This window comes from Canis aureus, chromosome 15 (genome assembly GCF_053574225.1).
Source record: "Canis aureus isolate CA01 chromosome 15, VMU_Caureus_v.1.0, whole genome shotgun sequence".
NCBI lineage: Eukaryota > Metazoa > Chordata > Mammalia > Carnivora > Canidae > Canis > Canis aureus.
The window spans coordinates 58,048,968-58,070,288 of NC_135625.1; the positions used below are offsets into that span (position 1 = coordinate 58,048,968).

The 21,321-nt window shown below is 37.3% G+C and overlaps 1 protein-coding gene across 1 annotated transcript in view; it reads left to right on the plus strand.

Annotated features, from left to right (window-relative positions):
- AKR1D1 (aldo-keto reductase family 1 member D1) overlaps positions 1-21,321 on the plus strand; it is a 133,622-nt gene that overhangs the window by 105,749 nt on the left and 6,552 nt on the right. Inside the window, 4 exon segments of the mRNA XM_077850069.1 lie at positions 8,006-8,128; positions 15,031-15,140; positions 15,854-15,941; positions 15,943-16,020. Of these exon segments, the coding sequence (XP_077706195.1) occupies positions 8,006-8,128; positions 15,031-15,140; positions 15,854-15,941; positions 15,943-16,020 (399 nt within the window).

Genomic DNA, 21,321 nt, shown 5'->3' on the forward strand with positions numbered 1-21,321 from the left:
CTGTAATTCCTATAATTGAGAAATCAATCTTCAAAGCCAAAATATCACGTTTTTTTTTTAATATTTTATTTCTTTATTCATGAGAGACACACAGAAAGAGAGAGGCAGAGACACAGGCAGAGGGAGAAGTAGGCTCCATGCAGGGAGCCCGACATGGGACTCAACCTGGGGTCTTCAGGATCACAACCTGGCCTGAAGGCGGCACTCAACTGCTGAGCCACCCAGGCTGCCCTCTCCTGATTTTTTTTTAACAAGAAACCTTTCTTGCTAAAACATTTTAGCACTTTATTATTTTTTGAATGTCAATTTAACAAGCAGACACAATTTCAGAACAACAAAATACCAAAAAATCACAAGACATTTTTAAGGATTTTTTTAAAAGATTTTATTTTAGAGAAAAAAGCACAAGGGTTGGGGGGGCAGAGGGAGAAGGAAAGAAAATTTCAAGCAGACTCCATGCTGAGCACAGAGACAGATGCAGGCCTCCGTTCCAGAACCCTATGATCATGACCTGAGCTGAAAATGAGCATGACGCTTGACTGACTCCACCACCCAGGCACCCCACGATAAAACATTTTTGAAAGATGAATGAAGTTACTGCTGAGCAGGAATGAGAGTCAATATCATGGGGTTTTAGAGGGTTGGATTATTCCAGCAATGGCCTACACTAAAGAGCAAGAACAGAGGACAAAGACAATGGTTTTATCAGGATGAATGGACTAGTAAAGTAGACACAGCAGAAGCCTAAGGGAGGCATCATGGAAATATTTAACATGGGTGCAGGCTTGATAAGGACTTAATTAAAATCTGGAGAGGTAAAAATTATTTAGCAGAGTTCAGAATTGAGGCATAAAGCCATTTCTGAACAGAGGTAAAACTAGGATATGCAAAAGGCAAGAAATATGGAGAAAGACTGGAGTGAAAATGTGGGTCATAGTGTTGAGAGGTTAAAAAGCTTAGAAATCAGAGATAGGAAGGGCAATTAACATGAGTGATTATGGGGCATCAAGGGGAGAGGAGCCCTTTTCCTGCTCTCACTCATTGAGACAGGCAGAATTGAGAAGAAATTATTTTCACTAAAGAGGACAATGAAGAAAATGTTATCACCAGGGGTAAGTTTCATTCAGGGGAAATGGCAGAAGGAAAATTTTTTAAATATTTAAGAATATAATTGACTTTGTCCAAATGCGTGATTTTCAACAAAAAAAAATTATCACAGTCTACAGACTTCCATGCTATCATCCACATCTAAAAGACACTTTGTCCCCATGTTATTTGATCTGTTTCAATACAGATGACTACTACCTTTTTCTTTAAACATTTTCAGCTTATGGTTCTATTGTATCACCCTCTCCAGATGCTTTGACAGCATCTTCCCTGCCAACGTCCAAACGCTGTTATGCCCAGTACTCTATCCTCAATATTGTCTTACTGAGCCACACTTTCTCTACAGGTGATCCCATGGATTGAATACCACTTTATGTGCTGATCCCTCCCAAATTTGTGTGCAGCCAAGACTTCTCTCTGAGCCTCTCTCAGACTTCTCTGTTCAATTGCCTCCTCAAATACCCACTGAATGTGGAAATTGCCATTTCAAACTCAAAATAACCAAAATAAAACTCTTGATTGCTAGCCCAAACTCAGGGAATGATCACCAATAGTCAACCAAGCAGCCTAGAAATCATCTTTTATTTCTCTCTATCCTATTTCCAAGCCCATAAGAGATGGTTCCCATTTTTAGATATAGCAAAAGAGGAAAAATCTGAAAGCCAACAGTCAGTCTTAGTTGGAAAAGGATCACCAAAAACCTAGGTTTGATACTGAGATAATTTGTGAAGTAGAAAACAGATGCTAAGCTCCTGGAGGTCCCGGAAAGGGAAAGAAAGAGCCACTGGGCAGATTATTCAGAACCAAGAAGTAATGTGCTAAGTTTTTCCGTATGATTAGGGAGTGTTCCATTCATTAGCTACACTTTTCTTAGCTGAAAAACTTCTTTTCACCCTTAAGGATGATCCTTGTTTTCTTATTAGAGTGAAAAATTTGCTGTTCTCAGGTGCCTCAGTGGTTGAGTTTCTGCCTTTGGCTCAGGGCATGATCCCCAGTCTGGGGTCCCTCCAAGGAGCTGCTTCTCCCTCTGCCTATGTCTCTGCCTCTCTGTGTCTCTCATGAATAAATAAAATATTTTTTAAAAATTTGCTGTTCTCAACTTTGGGCTTAGGATTAGATCAAAATGCTGAGCCTAAATATCCTAATTCTCAACTTCTACTCTTTATTTATGAGTAATTTTGTTATTAAGTGTTAGAGTGGCTGGTAATGAGGGTGGCAAAGAATTGCACAAAGAGTGGAGCAATAGAGAGGAGAGTTTATTCACTCTCCAAGGGAGGAGAGGAACCAGACATCTAGAAAAGTGTTGGCCCCAGGTTTATGTCAAGCTGGGCCTTTTAATGAGTTTTGAAGGATGTGAGAGGATTGTAGCTGTACCCATGGGGGAATTGGTGTGTAGAGAAGGGATCTACTCTTAGCCAGGTAGAGCAAGAAATGGCAGGTATATTGGCTCTGTCCAGGGGTTGTCTGAGATGTGGATCGTGGTCAGGCTAGAGAAGAATATATTTTGTGGTTGAAGTTTATTTCTCAAGAATATAGGGCACCATGCCCTAGAAAAACAGAGTTAGGGCCAAATGCAGACACCTGTTAGTTTTGTCTGTGTCATTGGGTGAGGTGGGAGAGGGTAGTTGAACAGATTCCTTTCATTATGAGAGAACTTCATGGTTTAAGAACAATAATAAGGGGGCGGCCCAGGTGGCTCAGTGGTTTAGCGCCACCTTCAGCCCAGGGTGTGATCCTGGAGACCCGGGAAAGAGTCCCACGTTTGGCTCCCTGCATGGAGCCTGCTTCTCCCTCTGCCTGTGTTTCTGCCTCTCTCTCTCTCATGAATAAATAAATAAAATCTTTTAAAAAATAAAGAACAATAATAATCTGTCAATAAATAAAGGAAAATGAATGCCAGAGTGAGATGAGACTAATATGTCATATTTATTATACATAAATAATTAAAATTGAATTGCTTTCCCAGGCCCAGGGTATATGGTATAATGACAACTCAAATGCCATAATTTTAATTCCCAGATATAAATAAAATAAGTTATACTCATTCTTTTGTATAGCCTGGAGATGAAATCTACCCTAAAGATGAGAATGGCAAATGGTTATATCACAAGTCAAATCTGTGTGCCACTTGGGAGGTAAGTTCAAATGGGCCTCTTTTCTTGAAGACTACATTTTTAAACTGATCTGATTATTTCTGTTCAATTTATAGAGGAATGCAGCCTTTACTCCTAATGTATAGTAATAATTGGAACAGGCATTTCTAATCATAAGCAAAGATGTGTAAAATCCCCATTTCTGCACACTGAAAAATTCTTGATTTTGTTTTGATGGAAAAGAAGAATGCCAAAGAAGAGAGAAGTGTAGAAGGAAAAAGAAAGTAAAGGAAATAAGTTCTAATGTAACCATAAATAAGACTATATCAATGAGATAAAATCACAAATTTTTGAAATTTCTCAAATTGAATTTATGAAAATCAATAATATGATGTTTAAAAGAAACAAACGTAAAGTGATACCTGAAAAACTGAAAAATAATTCTGGTTCCAGTTCTGAACAAGCTGATGGCTCCTTCCCCAAAATCATAAGAGTAGGAAAACTGGGGAAAGTAATTAAGGAAACCTATATGGATTCATGTTGGGGGTGAGGGGTGCAGATCTTTCAACTGGTTTGTTTATGAGGTAATATGGCAGCTTTTACCTAGAGTAGAAGGCAGCCCAACAAGCTGCAAGAGGATAACATAGGAAAGGAACTTAGAGTTCTTTTTGCTCTTCCTTTTCTCCTGCTGTAGCCTTGGAACAAGTATTATCTGCTCCACACATATAGAAACTTAAGACTCATGTTCAGATGTCTTCAGGAATCAAATAAGAATAGCACTGAAATCCCGCACTTGTGAGAGGCTGAGAAAAACATAAGTTACTATCTGACCTCTGGCCACCATTTCCCTCCTTCTCCCATTCAAAACTCCAAAGGCTGGGAAATTACACTCTAACAAGTATCTCTTTCTTTCTTTTTTTTTTTTTTTTTTTAAGATTTTATTTATTTATTTGAGAGAGAGAGAGCAAGGAGAGCACACCAGCACAAACAGGGGGGAGAGGGAGAAGCAGGCTCCCCAGTGAGCTGGGAGCCCAACATGGGGCTTGATCTCAGGACCCTGGGATCATGACCTGAGCCAAAGGCAGAAGTTCAACTGACTATGCCACCCAGGCGCCCCTAACATGTACCTCTTTCTAATGGACTTCCCCTCCACCCTCCGTAGGTAATAGATGATTATCTGAATTGCAGAGTTATTTTGAGGGGTGAGAAGCATTGATTGGGTTTTCTGATGCCTGGGGATCTCCACCCAAGAGACCATACACTCATTCCTGACCTCATTGTAGACGACTAGGTTTGGAGTCACATGTTCCCTTCCAAAGGACTGCCTGATAGCATAGCCAGTATCCTCAGGAAAAAAATGTGTTAAGACTCCCAATTACAAGGCATTTATTTTATAAAGAAACCACACATCTCAATTAGAGATCTAAACATAAACAGAACAGATGACCAAGAACTTTTAGCTTTTTTAGCCAATTAATATAACAAAGGAAATAAGAAAAGATGCTAGCAATATGAAACAAGAACAATAATGTACTTTAAAAAAAAGTGAAAATAATACTTAGTAAAGTGTAAAGCAATGCAATAAATGGGATTAAAAATAGAATGGATATAAACAAAGAAAAAATTATCAGATTGAAAGATCAGAATGAGGAAACTATCCTCCCCCAAATGTGAAGAAGGAAAGGACAAGAAAATGTTTTAAGTATGAAAGAAAGGCTAAGAGTTGTAAAGGATAAAATTAGAATTTCTAGCATCCATACAATAGGAGTCTCAGGAAAAAAAGAAAGAAAAAAAGAAAAGGAGGTAATATTTGAAGAAAAAAAAAGATAAGGTGTGGATCACCAAAGAGAAAAGAGAAGAAAAACCTTACTAGGTACATTACAGTGAAATTTCAGAATATCAAATATACAGAGAAAATGATAAAACTTCCCAAGTATAGCAAACAAGCCAATAAAGAAAAAAAATGGAAGAAACAATAATAAATCAAGATGACAGGAAAAGAAGAGGAAAAATGAATAGATGGGAAAAATAGAAAGCAAAGAGCAAGATGAGAGATTTATACTCACTTATAAAAAAATAAATAAAATAAATTCCTATTAATAATCACAATATATGTAAATGGTCTAAACAACTCAGTTAAAAGGCAGAGGTTATCAGAATAGATAGAAAGCAAAACCCCACTGTATATATTATTTATAAGAAACCCGTTTTATTTTTTTTATAATAAATTTATTTTTTATTGGTGTTCAATTTACCAACATAACACCCAGTGCTCATCCCATCAAGTGCCCCCCTCAGTGCCCGTCACCCCATTCACCCCCACCCCCCGCCCTCCTCCCCTTCCACCACCCTTAGTTCATTTCCCAGAGTTAGGAGTCTTTATGTTCTGTCTCCCTTTCTGATATTTCCCACACATTTCTTCTCCCTTCCCTTCTATTCCCTTTCACTATTATTTATATTCCCCAAATGAATGAGAACATACAATGTTTGTCCTTCTCCGATTGACTTACTTCACTCAGCATAATACCCTCCAGTTCCATCCACATTGAAGCAAATGGTGGGTATTTGTCGAAGAAACCCATTTTAAATAAAAAGACACAAATAGGTTAGAAGTAAAAGATTAAGAAAAAAAGTAGGGATCCCTGGGTGGCGCAGTGGTTTGGTGCCTGCCTTTGGCCCAGGGTGCGATCCTGGAGACCGGGGATCGAATCCCACATCGGGCTCCCAGTGCATGGAGCCTGCTTCTCCCTCTGCCTATGTCTCTGCCTCTCTCTCTCTCTCTGTGACTATCATAAATAAATAAAAATTAAAAAAAAAAAAGTAAAAGGATAGAAAAAGATATACTAGGCTTTTAATTTCCTTCAAAAGAAAGTTGGAATAGCTATTTTAATGTTAGCAAAGGTTTCAGAACAAAAAGTATTACCAAAGATAAAGAAGTGTGTTTATCCTAATAACAGAACTTAGTAACAGCACCTCGTAACAGAACTCCAAAATACATGAATCTTAAATGAAGAGAAGTGAGGATGAGAATAATCTACAATTATAGTCAAAGATTTCAAAACCTCTATCTCAATAATTGAGATAATAAGTAGACATAAAATCTATAGAAGAGATTTAAACATTATCAACCGGGGATCCCTGGCTGGTTCAGCTGTTTGACGCCTGCCTTTGGCCCAGGGTGTGATCCTGGAGTCCCAGAATCAAGTCCTGCGTCGGGCTCCCTGCATGGAGCCTGCTTCTTCCTCTGCCTGTGTCTCTGCCTCTCTCTATCATGAATAAATAAATAAATAAATCCTTTTTAAAAATTAAAAATAAACATTATCAACCAGCTTATCCTAATTGACATTTATTGAATATTTCACCAAAATATAGCAAAATGCTATTTTTCAAGTACACATAGAACATTTAACAAAATAGTCCACTGAGACATGAAACAAATCTCAACACATTTAATTATATTCTTTATACAAAGTAGGCTGTCTGATAAAATTAGAATTAAATTTGAAGTCATGAACAACAATATATCTGAAAAACCATCAGATATTTGGAAACTGAAAACATACATGTAAATAACCCATAGGACGAGAAATAAGATCTGTATTTATACATAATGTATATGTTAGCAACACATAATTGGAAATTAAATCTTTTTAAATGATATTGTTTTAGAGATAAACCCAACAAAATCAGTGTAAGAGTTAAACAGTAAAAACTAAAATATATTACTAAGAGCAATTTATTTTTAAGTAATCTACTATGCCCAATGTGGGCTTGAACTCACAACCTCAAGATGAAGAGTTACATGCTCTACCAATTCAGCCAGCCATGCACCACTACTGAGAGCAATTTTTAAAACTCTAAGTGAGAGATACATCATGTTCTTTGATAGAAAGACCGAATATATTAAGATGTTAATTTTCCACAAACTGATAGATTCAATGAAATCCCAGTCAAAATACAAAAAGAAATTGAAAAGCTGATTCTAAAATTTATAGGGGGGATGCCTGGGTGGCTTAGCGGTTGAGCTTCTGCCTTTGGCTGAGGTTGTGATCTCAGAGACCCAGGATCAAGTCCTACATCGGGCTCCCTGCATGGATCCTGCTTCTCCCTCTGCCTCTCTCTCTCTCTCTCTCTCTCTCTCATGAATAAATAAATAAATAAATCTTTAAAAAATTTATATAGAGAAGTGCAAATAGCATAATGATAAATGAGTCAATTTACCAAGAAAATATACCAATTTTAAACACATGTGTACCATATAAAATATTTTCAAAATATATAAAGCAAGAGTCAATAAACTATAATAAGACACTGATAAATTCTTCTAATATAGTGGGAAATTTCTAACATATTCCTTTAAATTATTGAGAAACCAGGAAAAGCTAGACCCAGCTTTGTATATAATGTGTGTGTGTGTGTGTGTGTGTGTATGAGACACAGAACGAGAGGAGAGAGCAATTTGTATCTAATAAAAGGAGAATATACCTTTTCACACACACCAGACATTTATAAAAATGGATCAGATACCATGCTATAAAGCAAACCTCAACAGATTTCAAGAAATAAGATCATTTTTAATGTACTGGTATATATTGTGAAAATGCAAGGGGAAGATATGCTGTACATTTCCCAAACTAATTCAAATACAGAATTCCTGCCTATCTCTCCCACATTTTTTAAGTCTTCACAGAATGTCTGTTAACATACCCAGGGACTTTCCTTCTTAAAGAATTGATTGTCACCCCCGTAAACATTCTCATTTGTTTTGAGGCTTTTGTCTTAACCCTTTGGCCTTTACTCAACAGGGTTTGGAAGCTTGCAAAGATGCTGGCTTGGTGAAATCCCTTGGAGTTTCCTATTTTAACCGCAGGCAGCTGGAGCTCATCTTGAACAAACCAGGACTCAAACATAAGCCAGTCAGCAACCAGGTACAGTTTGACAGGAGGTGGGAGGGGAGAGGGGAATGTGAGGAGTAGAGGGAGATTCCAATATTTACTTAACAGGAGAATGCTGGAGTAGGATTTGGAAATCTTGTGGTCATTAACACATATCTCATCATAGGACCATGAGAGCAAGTCTTTTGACTTCTCTCAATTTATGTCTCTTAAAAAAAGATTTGCAAGTTCAAATCCAGGCAAAAATAATCCAAAGAATTTTTTTGAAGAAAAATCATGAGGAGGAACTAGATCTGCCAGACATTAAGATATACAGAGTTTAAATTAATAGAAAATAAGAAATATCTTAGAAACAGGCCCAAGTATGATAAAAACTTAATATAGAGACAATAACACAAACGAGTGGCAAAGAGGTGAATTTTTCAGTAAATAGTGTGGAGGAAATGGTTAGTTATGTAGAAGCCAATACAGATCTTTGCCTCATGTCCTACTCCTAGTATCTCTTTGATCAGAAGTTAAAGGAGAAAGAGGAAATCATTTGTGAGTGCTACAAAACAATTTTAGTTTTCTAGAGCTATAGATAGAAAATGAAGCCATGGGAAAATTATAAAAGAAATGGACATATTTATAGTATAAAAACATTAAACTCTAAAAATATTAGAAACAGGGGTGCCTGGGTGGCTCAGTTATATAAGCATCTGCCTTTGGCTCAGATCATGATCCCAGGATCCTGAGATAGAGCCCAGATCGGGTAGGGGGTGGGGGACTGGGCTCTGCTCAACAGGGGGTCTGCTTCTACCTCCCCCCTGCTCTTCCTTGCTCCCTCTCAAATAAATAAATAAATAAATAAATAAATAAATAAATAAATAAATAAATAAATAAATAAATTAGAAACAAAGAGCAAGTAAAATGGAAAATTATATTTTTGAATATAATAGAAAAGGGGATCATATCCTTATGAATTAAGAGCCTAATAAAAATTAATGAAAAAATCAAAGATAAAACACTAAAGCTCAACAGAAAAGTGAGTAAAAGAACTATGAACAGAAATTCAAGACAAATTGTGAGACTAGTAAACATATGAAAAATGTTCAACTGCACTGATAATTACAGAAATTTAAAGTATTATTTTATATTGCGTCAAAACAGCAAGGCTTTTGCTTTGTTTTTTTAACATAACGTTCCATATAAGCAAGTGATGAATTGCTAGCAAGTGCAAATTTGTTCAGCCTCACTGGGAAGCAATTTGGCAATAAGTGTCAAGAGCCTTAAAAAATGTTCACAGTCTTATATTCCTAAGAATTTATCCTTGTGGGAATGCCTGGGTAGCTCAGCGGTTGAGCCTCTGCATTAGGCTCAGGACATGATCCCTGGTGGGGATGGTGGGGATCCCTGTGGGGGGTCTGCTTCTCTGTCTTCCTGTGTCTCTGCCTCTCTCTGTGTGTCTCTCCTGAATAAATTAAATAAATCTTTAAAAAAAGAAAAGAATTTATCCTTGTGAAAAAAAACCTGAAAGCTTTCAAGTGTGTTTGTCACAGCACTGTTTATAAAGGCCAAGAGGGGAAAAAAAGGAAACAACACAAATATGAAAAATTAGGGGGATATTTAAATAAATTATAAATCTCATATAATATAAAATCTTAATAAAAGAGGTTCTTGAATCATTTTTGAGCAAAAGAGCAGTGGCCATAATATTAAAGGGAAAAACCAGGATACAAAATATAATAGAGTATTGATGTGAATACATTAGTTAAAAACATGCATAGGACTGTTGGGGATTTACCCCAAAGATTCAGATGCAATGAAACGCTGGGACACCTGCACCCCTATGTTTCTAGCAGCAATGGCCACAATAGCCAAACTGTGGAAGGAGCCTCGGTGTCCATTGAAAGATGAATGGATAAAGAAGATGTGGTTTATGTATACAATGGAATATTCCTCAGCCATTAGGAACGACAAATACCACCATTTGCTTCAAAGTGGATAGAACTGGAGGGTATTATGCTGAGTGAAGTAAGTCAATCGGAGAAGGACAAACAATGTATGTTCTCATTCATTTGGGGAATATAAATAATAGTGAAAGGGAATATAAGGGAAGGGAGAAGAAAAAGACTCCTAACTCGGGGAAACGAACTAGGGGTGGTGGAAGGGGAGGAGGGCAGGAGGTGGGGGTGACTGGGTGACGGGCACTGAGGGGGGCACTTGATGGGATGAGCACTGGGTGTTATTCTGTATGTTGGTAAATTGAACACCAATAAAAAATTATTTTATTAAAAAAAAAAACATGCATAGGGGACAGCCCCGGTGGCACTGCGGTTTAGCACTACCTGCAGCCCTGGGGTGTGATCCTGGAGACCCAGGATCGAGTCCCATGTCGGGCTTCCCGCATGGAGCCTGCTTCTCCCTCTGCCTGTGTTCCTGTCTCTCTCTCTCTCTCTGAATAAATAAATAAATCTTTAAAAAAAAATAAATAAATAAAGATAAAATAAAAATAAAAACATGCATAGGAAAAATATTGGAAAGAAATATATCAAAATACTAACTGGTTAACTCTGCCTGTGAATTTTACAAGTGAATTCTGTTTTCTTCTTTATGCTTTTCTATATTTTCCAAACTTTCTGTAAGGAGCATATGTTATTTTTATAATCACAACAAAATATTGTTAAGTGGGGATAATGATACTCTCTTCACTCTACTTCATAAAACACTAAGAGGCTACATTTAAAAATGCCCTTAGGGTAAAGATTCATGTATTGGAGTTATGGTTGACTTGTTTGCTTGATTCATCATATTTAGTAACTCAAAACAGTCTTGTTTGAGTTCATAACAGAAAGAATGAATTATTACCTATCATGACAATAGCCCACAGCTAAAATAGAAGTGTTGCTATATTTAGAAGGATCACTTCCTAATTGACACCTAAGCCAACACTATACCATATGCTCTAAGGAGCAGAGAGCAACAACCCTTGACTTCCTAATTGATCTCAATCTCTCCCTTTATTCCTACCCTAACTCTCACCAGCTCATCTCCCTCCTGCACCCCCAAGGACAATATTTTGTTATAAAAGGCCAAAATGACACACTTTTTCTTACAAATGTACAAAGAAAGATGATGCTTTTTGACCTCAGAAGGAAAAATGGAGTAAGAATTTGACAGTGTGTCTTGTCATGCCAAGGAAGAAATACCCTGATACGTTGGCACAAGAATCATGAACAGCTTCACAAATGTACCCTGCAAAGGAAACAAGACATGTGGGAAGATCATATCCCAGGCTTGTTCGTTTGCTTCATGATATGGAAAGCAGAGCATATCAATACTCTTGAGATGGTACAGATCAAAGTGCAGGTCTACTGGCCACCTGCCATTACCCTATGCCTGGGGTATGACCACCTACACTCCAGAAACACACGTTTAGTTCAAACAGCTTTCAGCCCAGGAACATGATGACATATTGTGGGCATTATACAGGGTGGTCACAACTTATATATAAGGGATACATACCTGAAGACCTTGTGTAATTCATAATTCACATACTTAAAAACTAATTTTCCCATTAGAATAAATCAAAAGCATAATTTGCAAAATGTTTATATTTCTTCAAAGACTTTATGAACAAGGGCACAAAGAATATTATCTCACTGTGTACTCATTCTCAGAGCCTGAGCATTCCTTAGTACTACCTCTGATGCCTGTCTACACAAAGGTGTCTCCAGGCTCCATCCCTCACTTAATCTCTTTGAAAGCCTTCCTACTGGGTCATTTGTCATGCAGTGTTTTCCCAGCCTAATTCAAAGGAGACTGTGGCTCTGCCTCAGGCCATTTAATCTCACATACCTAACTCTAGTAACAAATGAAGGGAGAGAGGTGGGGAGAAAGGCAAGATCTCCAAATTCTTCAGTTTTTCCTAACCCTATTCACTATGCCTAAATCACAGGTGTCCTGACTTCGGAATCTATATATATATATTTGAGTAACTTAAATGAAAATTCAACACACTTCTTCTAAGAAAGACACAGAATGAGGTTACTGTCTTCCTTCACAGGGTCTAAGAGAGAAGGGTAGGAGGAACAGGTCATAACCATCATTCATTATCAGCAGTTCCAATTTTCAGAAAGTAAGCTATAAAGGGGAAAATAGTAATGCAAATTAATAGTCCACTTTCTGGCACCACCATCTTTAAGAAAGTCAAGTCAAAAAAAAAAAAGTCAAGTCAAAGAACTCATCTGTCGTAAGAGCCAGCTTAACTTCACCTTGTGAGATTCTTGATATCTGAAGTTCTGCAGTATCAAATAGTGTTGTAAAAGCCCCAGACATGTCAAGACACTGACAAGTGACCTCAATTTTACAGAATAAACAAGAAAAAGTAAAGACTGAATCTCCACTAGCCCATCCACAAAGGGCTATAACCAGCCCCTAAGAAAGATGGAAGCAAGTGTGCTTAGATATGCTTCACCTTGGAAATGAGCTAGTTCAGGGCAATGATGACATCAAGTGACAACAGAAACTATCACTACCCTCTACCTGAAACTGAGCATCCAGTGCCAGCATACCAAACAAGGATCATCCACTGGCCTGAAATGACCCCACCAAGCTGCAGCCCTGATGAAGCTCCTTCCTAAGATGCTGGCTTGGTCCTCTCTGTATTGTTACTGTTTTCATTCAACAGTCACTGAGCACCTGCCTTATGCCAGGCACTTTGCTATGCTTTAGGCATGCATAAGAGACCAACGACAGATACAGCCCTTCCTCTTAGGGCACTAGCCGCCTAGTGGGGAGCAGATATGAATCAATCACATAAGTTATTGGTAATTAGAAACTTAGATAAATGCTCTGAAAAGAAGAAATATGGTTCTCTGTGAGTTCGTATGCACTTGGATCTTATTAACTTATCTACTCCCACCCCCAGAATTTCCCTCACTGGGTGTCTCTTTATTTTTTTATTTTTTTTATTTTTATTTATTTATGATAGTCACACAGAGACAGAGAGAGAGAGAGAGGCAGAGACACAGGCAGAGGGAGAAGCAGGCTCCATGCACCAGGAGCCCGATGTGGGATTCGATCCCAGGTCTCTAGGATCGCGCCTTGGGCCAAAGGCAGGCGCTAAACCGCTGCGCCACCCAGGGATCCCACTGGGTGTCTCTTTAGTGATATGCCCTAGGATTTTTACCTAACAACTCTCTATGCAAAGATTTATATTATATTGTTATGCTGTTATTTGAGTTCTTAGGTTAACTCAAAAGTTCTCATTGAGCAGATGTTTCTTTTTTTTAATTTTTATTTATTTATGATAGTCACAGAGAGAGAGAGAGAGAGAGGCAGAGACACAGGCAGAGGGAGAAGCAGCCTCCATGCACCAGAAGCCCGACGTGGGATTCAATCCCGGGTCTCCAGGATCACACCCTGGGGCAAAGGCAGGCGCCAAACCACTGCGCCACCCAGGGATCCCATGAGCAGATGTTTCTAGTATGTTGCCCAATGCAACTCTCTCTAATCTCCCAGAATCTCCCAGATTTCAGTTCACAGATTGTTCAGTCATAGATTCGATATGCACATATCTATTTGTTCTATTTCTAATTGTGATAGCCTTATTATGCACACATGTTGCCATAAGCCATATGAAGTCCTTTTTCAAAGAGTAGATTATAAAACGTTCAATGTCTTTATGAACACACACATACACATATACATGTGGATGTACACCTACATACTTCTACATATTTAATAAGGCCAGAGACATGCAACAGCACACCAGTCTGATTAGAAAGGAGTCCTTAAATTTTGTATTTGGAATGAGCAGGCAGGCATTAAATTAAGGAATTCATACTTAGTTTCTAAGCAGTGGAGTGATGTGATAAAACACATGTCTTGGAGAGACTGGTCTACCAATAATAGACAAGATTGGAAATGAAAAAGTAGAGAGCGATGTTGGAAGTCAGAGAGATAAAGGAAGGAAACACTAAAGAGTGTGATTCCTGCCTTTTTTTAGTCTGTGTTACTTTCTAGAATTATTTAAGAAATGTTCCAAGGGGTGGAAAGCCCACAAGTGTTTCTTAGGATAAAGGAACAAGATTATGTCAGAAAAAAAAAAAAGTGTATCAAATTAGAGAACAGAAAGAAGAAGGAAGACCCACTACAAAGAGGCCCAGTTTACCTTTGCCACTTAATCAGTAGCATCTCCTTGTGCCTTCTAGAAATAAAACTCACCAAATACTCTTCCAGACAATCAAGATAAGTATATACTTCAATTATTTTAATTCAGCGGTGGTTGATTTTAATCCAAAAAGGAAAGAAAAGCATAGGTCAAATATTACCATAGTGGTTAAGAAGACATGTTGAGAAGAACTTTATGACACAAGCACTTTTTAATGCAGGAATCTTGCCAGTAAGATACTGAAGACGAATGCAGGCCTGCACTGGATAGTGTAAAGAACTCTTGGCCAAGATGACAAAATTCATCTTTAAATTTCATTTTATACATGCTCTACCCCTTGTGAAAATATTCTTAGATGCCTGATAGCTACAGAGAGAGGGCTTTTGCAACATGTCACTTCTACTTACCAGGCTGTAATCTGAACCTTGAGACTGCTTTTTTGTTACAGAAAATTGTATTTGGAAAAAAAAATGTATTTGCTAGAATGGTGACTAGTTAGGTCTGTTCCTTCAAAGTTTTAAACTATGCTAACTTGACAAAACTGAATTTGCTCCCCACTGATTTTAGGATTATTCTACAGATGGTGACCTCACTAACCATGTTTTAATTAATCTCACCAATAAACAATGCCAACTTCCTTGTTAGGAATAATATTTAGCATTTGCCTCATTATCCATAATACTTTTAAATGGGTTTTATTGAAGAAATTTTTAAAACTGTGTAAAACTGCATTCCTCCAAGGCTTTAATTTTGTGCTCTGCTCTCTAATGCAACCATGTAGGTTGAGTGCCATCCGTATTTCACCCAGCCAAAACTCTTGAAATTTTGCCAACAACATGACATTGTCATTATTGCATACAGCCCTTTGGGGACTTCTAGGAATCCAACCTCGTAAGCAATGCTGTATATCTCTTCAGCAGTGTTTCCTTTGGTGTAGAGTATGAAACTGATGTGAATTACTTGGTTGGCAAGATTATATGGCTCTGTGATTTTAAGAAAGTAACAAAGTCTTTGAGTCATTCTCTATATACACAAATTGGAGCTAATAAAACCTTCCTCACAAAGGTGGTATAAGAATTTATTACACTGTATGTATGAAATTACCTAACAATGCCTGAAACATGGGATATACCCCCACAAATGTTTAGGTATTATCTGACAGTCTCCATGACCATATCCTGAAATTTTAGAATTTTTTGATTTCTGTATTCCAATATAGCACTTCTGCTGTGATGTGTTCCATAGACTTAAGTAGAAATTTTTCTACGTGAAGATGACTCTAATAGATGTGCCTCTATTTCTTCCACTTTGGTCTTCCTGCCTTCCCCATATGCCTACTTCCAACCCAGTTCTCTCTGTAAGACCCTTCAAAGAAATACCATTTACCCTCCGAAAGAGGCAGCTCTATAAATTTGCCTCTCTTGATCTTTTCATGTTAAAAGCAACTCTTCACTGAGTGCTCTGCTCTCTGAGAAATTGGTTACAGGTGACCTGAAGTGGTAGGTGGCCAGGGGGATAGGGAGCCAGAGGAGGGAGGTGATTGACTAACCATCTGTTCTCATTACTTGAGCTAAATATGATGCAGGTTTTGATTTTTTTTTAAGGGTGAATATATCTTCCCCACCTTTGCTAAAGGATGAACTTCTTAATGCACTGGGGAAAAAGTACAAGAAGACAGCAGCTCAAATCGTTTTTGCGTTTCAACATCCAGAGAGGAGTAGTTGTTATTCCTAAAAGCTTTAACCCTGAAAGGATCAAGGAAAACTTTCAAGTAAGAGAACTGCTTCTGGAAATGTAGAAAGTAGAGTTGTTTTGTTTTGTTTGTTCATTTTTTGGAGAATCTTCTGTTCAGATTAATAAGAAACTTGTAATGCCTTCATATTTTATTGTACACCTGCTCTCCAACCCACATTCTTTATATCTGAATTTAACTTTAGGTGAATTTGAGACAGTTCCCAGCACTTTGGGGTTTGCTTTACTACTTGTACTTTACCTAGCTCCCTTATTTTCTTCCGTTTCCTTAACCTATTGACTCTTGGCACTTACCTACTCACTTCACCAGCATGGCAGAAATAGAAGGTATAAAATTTGAAGTTCATAATAGGAAACTTTCCATCTTCTTTTTTTATTTGCTGGGGACAAATTTGGACATTATTGAAGAGGATCATTAGACTTCATGAATGCTAATTGCCTTTATCTCCTCTATAAATAATTTGGAATCAGCCTCATAACTTACAGGTGAGAAGAGGCCGCTAGACAAAGGCATGATTAGTTTACTACTACTCAAGACTAAACTGCTAGGTAAATAAAGCCATAGAAAAATATCATGCAAAATTAATTATGACTCATCAGTTAATAATCTCAAAAGCTAAGTGGTTTTTGTTTCAATAGTTTATAAATTTAATAATCTCAGTAGTTTAATAAGTTTTTACTAAATAAAATAAGTAGTTTAATAAGTTTAATAATCTCAAAAAGTAAGTTGATAAAAATAAGACCAGATTTATCCCCTCAGTTAGGAAAATAATCAGAATATTGAATATGTAGGAAAACAGGCACCTTCATATACTCCTGTTAGAAACATTAATTTATATAAGATTTGAAGGAGCAGGATGGCACCTTTCCAACCCACATATCTATTTGACCAAACAATCTTGGTCCTATATTTAACCACACATATATGGATGTTTACTACAGCATGATTTAGCACTTTAAAAAACTGAAAACAATCTTCAGTAGAATCTTATAAAACAAATTATATTTATACAATGAAATATTATATACCCTTTTTTTAAATAATAGAGTGAAAACGTAAGTACTGCTTACGTACTGGGAAGATATTCATGATATTAGACAATTTATCTTCAGAGCTTTTTTGCTACTGTATGACAGAAAGCAACTCAAACTTACCAAAGAAAGAGAGAGACATGATTTATTGGGTCACATAACTGGAAAGTCCATGGATAAATCAGACATGTCCAGGAACAGGTATTCAAATGATTTATAAAAGGACTGAGCTCTTTTCCTCCCTCCACACTCCCCACACCCCTCCCAACCTTCTCTGTCTCTACATGATGGCACCAACAGTCCCTGACAGCTCCAGGCTAATCTATTACTTGTACTCAGTGAAGATGATCACAGGTAAAGGCTTCTGTGAGGATCTCTATCAACCCCTGATTGTCCTTTTCTGGGTCATGCACCACTCCCATATTAATGACTATATCCAGTGAATAAGATAATTTGATTGGCCCCCTGGGCTACACCTCTATTCCTGTGCTGGAAATGAATTCATGACAAATAGCCGTACTAGGTGGTGGAGGAGAAATTCATAAAAGGAAAAAGGGGATACTGTTATTAGCAAAAAGAGGAAAGAATGATAAACAGTTATGCCACTACTGACAGTATTTTAACACTTAACCAAATCCTTCTTGCTAAAAGTAGATGACACTGTTTTCAGTCATCTTAAAAAAATAAGCTATCTAGATGGCTAATGTGTTAGTTCATCAAAAATTAAAGCAAACAAGTTTAATGCACCTGCAACAAATGTTTTCATGGATTCAAAATTTTACTGTTCAGAAACTGAGAGTGGTGGGATGCCTGGGTGGCTCAGCAGTTGAGCGTCTCTGCTTTTGGCTCAGGGCATGATCCTGGAGTACTGGGATCGAGTCCCACATCAGGCTCCCTGCATGGAGTCTGCTTCTCCCTCTACCTACGTCTCTGCCTCTCTCTGTGTCTCTCATGAATAAGTAAATAAAATCTTTTTTTTTTAAGAAAATTCATATAAAATAAAGAAAAACATTGCATAGAAAGAATGGAGAGAGGAAGAATTTGGAAGTTTACCTTAAAATTAAAACTAAAGGGTGCCTGATTGGTTTGTAACTTGAGTGTCCAACTCTTGATCTCAGCTCAGGTCTTGATCTCAGGGTGAGGATTTTAAGCCCCACATTGGGCTCTATGCTGGGTGTAGAGCCTACTTAAAAAAAATTAAAATTGAAAATCATGAAATCATTTTATTTTAGTTTCAACAAAATTTAGGTTACAATTGTATATGTGTCCTAAATCTTAGAAGAACCTGAATGAATCAGTATTCATTCTTAAAAATATGCTAGATGAAATTACATAATAACAATGTGATATTCTCTATTTCACAAAGGTTTTTGCTAAGTGATCATAAAAAGAATAATTCTGGTAAAATTTCACAGGGCTTCATCTGAATATTGTAAATCCTTTGATTTTTTTTTCAAATCACACTCTTCTGATACATCTACTAAAGTAGATTTTAACTGCATCAGATTCCTATTTGAAAATATTTTACCTGTAATTAAAGCAAACCAAGATTTTTTTTTTAAAGATTTTCTATATTTATTCATGAGAGACAGAGAGAGGCAGAGACATAGGCAGAGGGAGAAGCAGGTTCTTCACAGGGAGCCCGATGCGGGACTCAATAGTGGACCCTCGAATCACACCCTCAGCCAAAGACAGATGCTCAACCGCTGAGCCACCCAGGCGTCCCTAAACCAAGATCACTTTCATTGACTTCATGAAATCTTGCATCTTTGGCAAGATTTTCAACTTCATTCTACATTATATATTCATGGAAATCAGAAAATGACTCACCAACACTGAGAAAGAAGGTTTGAGTAAGGATTTATTTTATAAGTGATTAGTTCATTCATGACTGTTTCTATGTAATGCAAACTTTTGATTCCCTTTATAATCTCATAAACTCAATATTTGGATAATAATCAAAGAAAATTATTCCCTGAAAAGAGCACTTGGAAGCAATCCATGGGGGAATGATTAGGTAAATTGTGTTAGGATGCAGTGATTAAATTTATTTTTTTTTATTTTTTTTTTATTTATGATAGTTACAGAGAGAGAGAGAGGCAGAGACACAGGCAGAGGGAGAAGCAGGCTCCATGCACCGGGAGCCCGATGTGGGATTCGATCCCGGGTCTCCAGGATCGAGCCCCGGGCCAAAGGCAGGCGCCAAACCGCTGCGCCACCCAGGGATCCCAGTGATTAAACTTAAATCAGTCTATCCATTTTGACAGAAAAGGTCACCAAGACATATTATATGCATGAAAAAAAGTTGCGGAATAAATTATTGCATATTACTTGTATGTTGAATGTTTGGAAGGAATTTTTAGGAAGAATAGGACTAGGGTTGGTGGGTAACAAGAGGACCTTTCATTTATTATTCCATGCATGCCAATATACTTATGTAGTAATTTCTCATTAAAAAAGCATATATTTATGTATATAATTAAAATTTATCAATATAAATTACTAAAATAAAAATGAAGGGATAACAAAATAAGACAATAAAGAGGAGAGAATTATTAACAAAGCAAATATTAAAAACGTAAATAAGCTAAAATAAAATATTAAAATGTTAATAAAGAACAAGAGTATAAAATTTACAAGCTACGAAAAAATAAATCAATGAAAATGTAATAGATTTAAAAAGTAGAAGACCTATTAAAAATGATAGGGAAAATGATTAAGAAGATAAAGCAAGGGGGATCCCTGGGTGGCTCAGTGGTTTAGTGCCTGCCTTTGGCCCAGGGCGTGATCCTGGAGCCCTGGGATCGAGTCCCGTGTCGGGCTCCCAGCATGGAGCCTGCTTCTCCTTCCGCTTGTGTCTCTGCCCCTCTCTCTCTTTCTATGTCTATCATGAATAAATAAATAAAATCTTAAAAAAAAAGAAGATAAAGCAAATTAAAAGTTAAAAATACATAAGCAAATTTGGAGACTAGGGAATATTTTTAAAAACAAGTGCACAAAAGCCATAGTCCAGAATCAGAAGTTCAGCATCTCATCCAGAAACAATAAAAAATTCCTCACTCTTGAAATTTTAGATGTCCTGAATATATGTTATTGCAGAGTATTTGGAATGTCCTGCAAAATTGCCCCAGCAGAAGTGTCTCAAAGACAAAGACCATCCCCAGCTCTGCATGGGGATGTGGCCCCCCAGCACCAGCCCAACTTCTTTCACATTTGCAGATATTCATAAATTTTTTATGTAAATTTTCGACATAAATTTTTGATGTAATCTTTTATGTGTATGTCACTAATAACAGAGCTTCAACATATATGAAGGACTAAAAGGAAGTACCTGACAGAACTGAAACAAAGATATTAACAATTATTTTTGTATCAATTTTATTTACATTCCAGTTAGTTAACACATAGTGTAATTTTGGTTTCAAGAGTAGAATTTAGCGATTCATATAACACCCAGTTTCATTACAACAGATGCCCTCCTTAATGCCCATCACCCATTTAGCCCATCTTCCACCCACCTCCCCTCCAGCAACCCTCAGTTTGTTCTCTATGGTTAAGAGTCTCTCTTTTTTTTTTTAAGATTTTATTTATATTTTATTCATGAGAGACACAGAGAGAGAGAGAGGCAGAGACAGGTAGAGGAAGAAGCAGCCTCCATACAGGGAGCCCAACGTGGGACTCGATCCCGTGTCTCCAGGATCATGCCCTGGGCTGAAGGCAGCACTAAACCACTGAGCCACCCAGGCTGCCCTGGTTAAGAGTCTCTTATGGTTCACTGTCTCCCTCTTTTTCTTTTCCATGCCCTTGTTCATTTTGTTTCTTAAATTCCACATATGAGTAAAATCGTATGGTATATGTATTTCTCTGACTTGTTTCACTTAGCATAATGCACTCTAGCTCTATCCACGTTATTGCAAATGGAGAGATTTTATTCTTTTTATGGTTGAGTAATATTCCAATATATAGATACCCATCTTTTTCCATTCGTCACTTATGAGCATTTGGGCACTTTCCATAATTTGGCTATTGTTGATAATGCTGCAGTAAATATCAAAGTGCACGTATCCCTTCAAGTCAGTATGTTTTTATCCTTTGGGTAAATATCCAGCAATGCTGGATCATAGGGTAATTCTATTTTTAACTTTGTGAGGAACCTCCATACTGCCTTCCAGTGGCTGTGTTGAGTGGCTGCACCAGTTTGCATTCCCACCAACAATGTAACAAGGTTCCTTCTTCTCCACATTTTCACCTACACCTGTTGTTTCCTGTGTCGTTAATTTTAGCCATT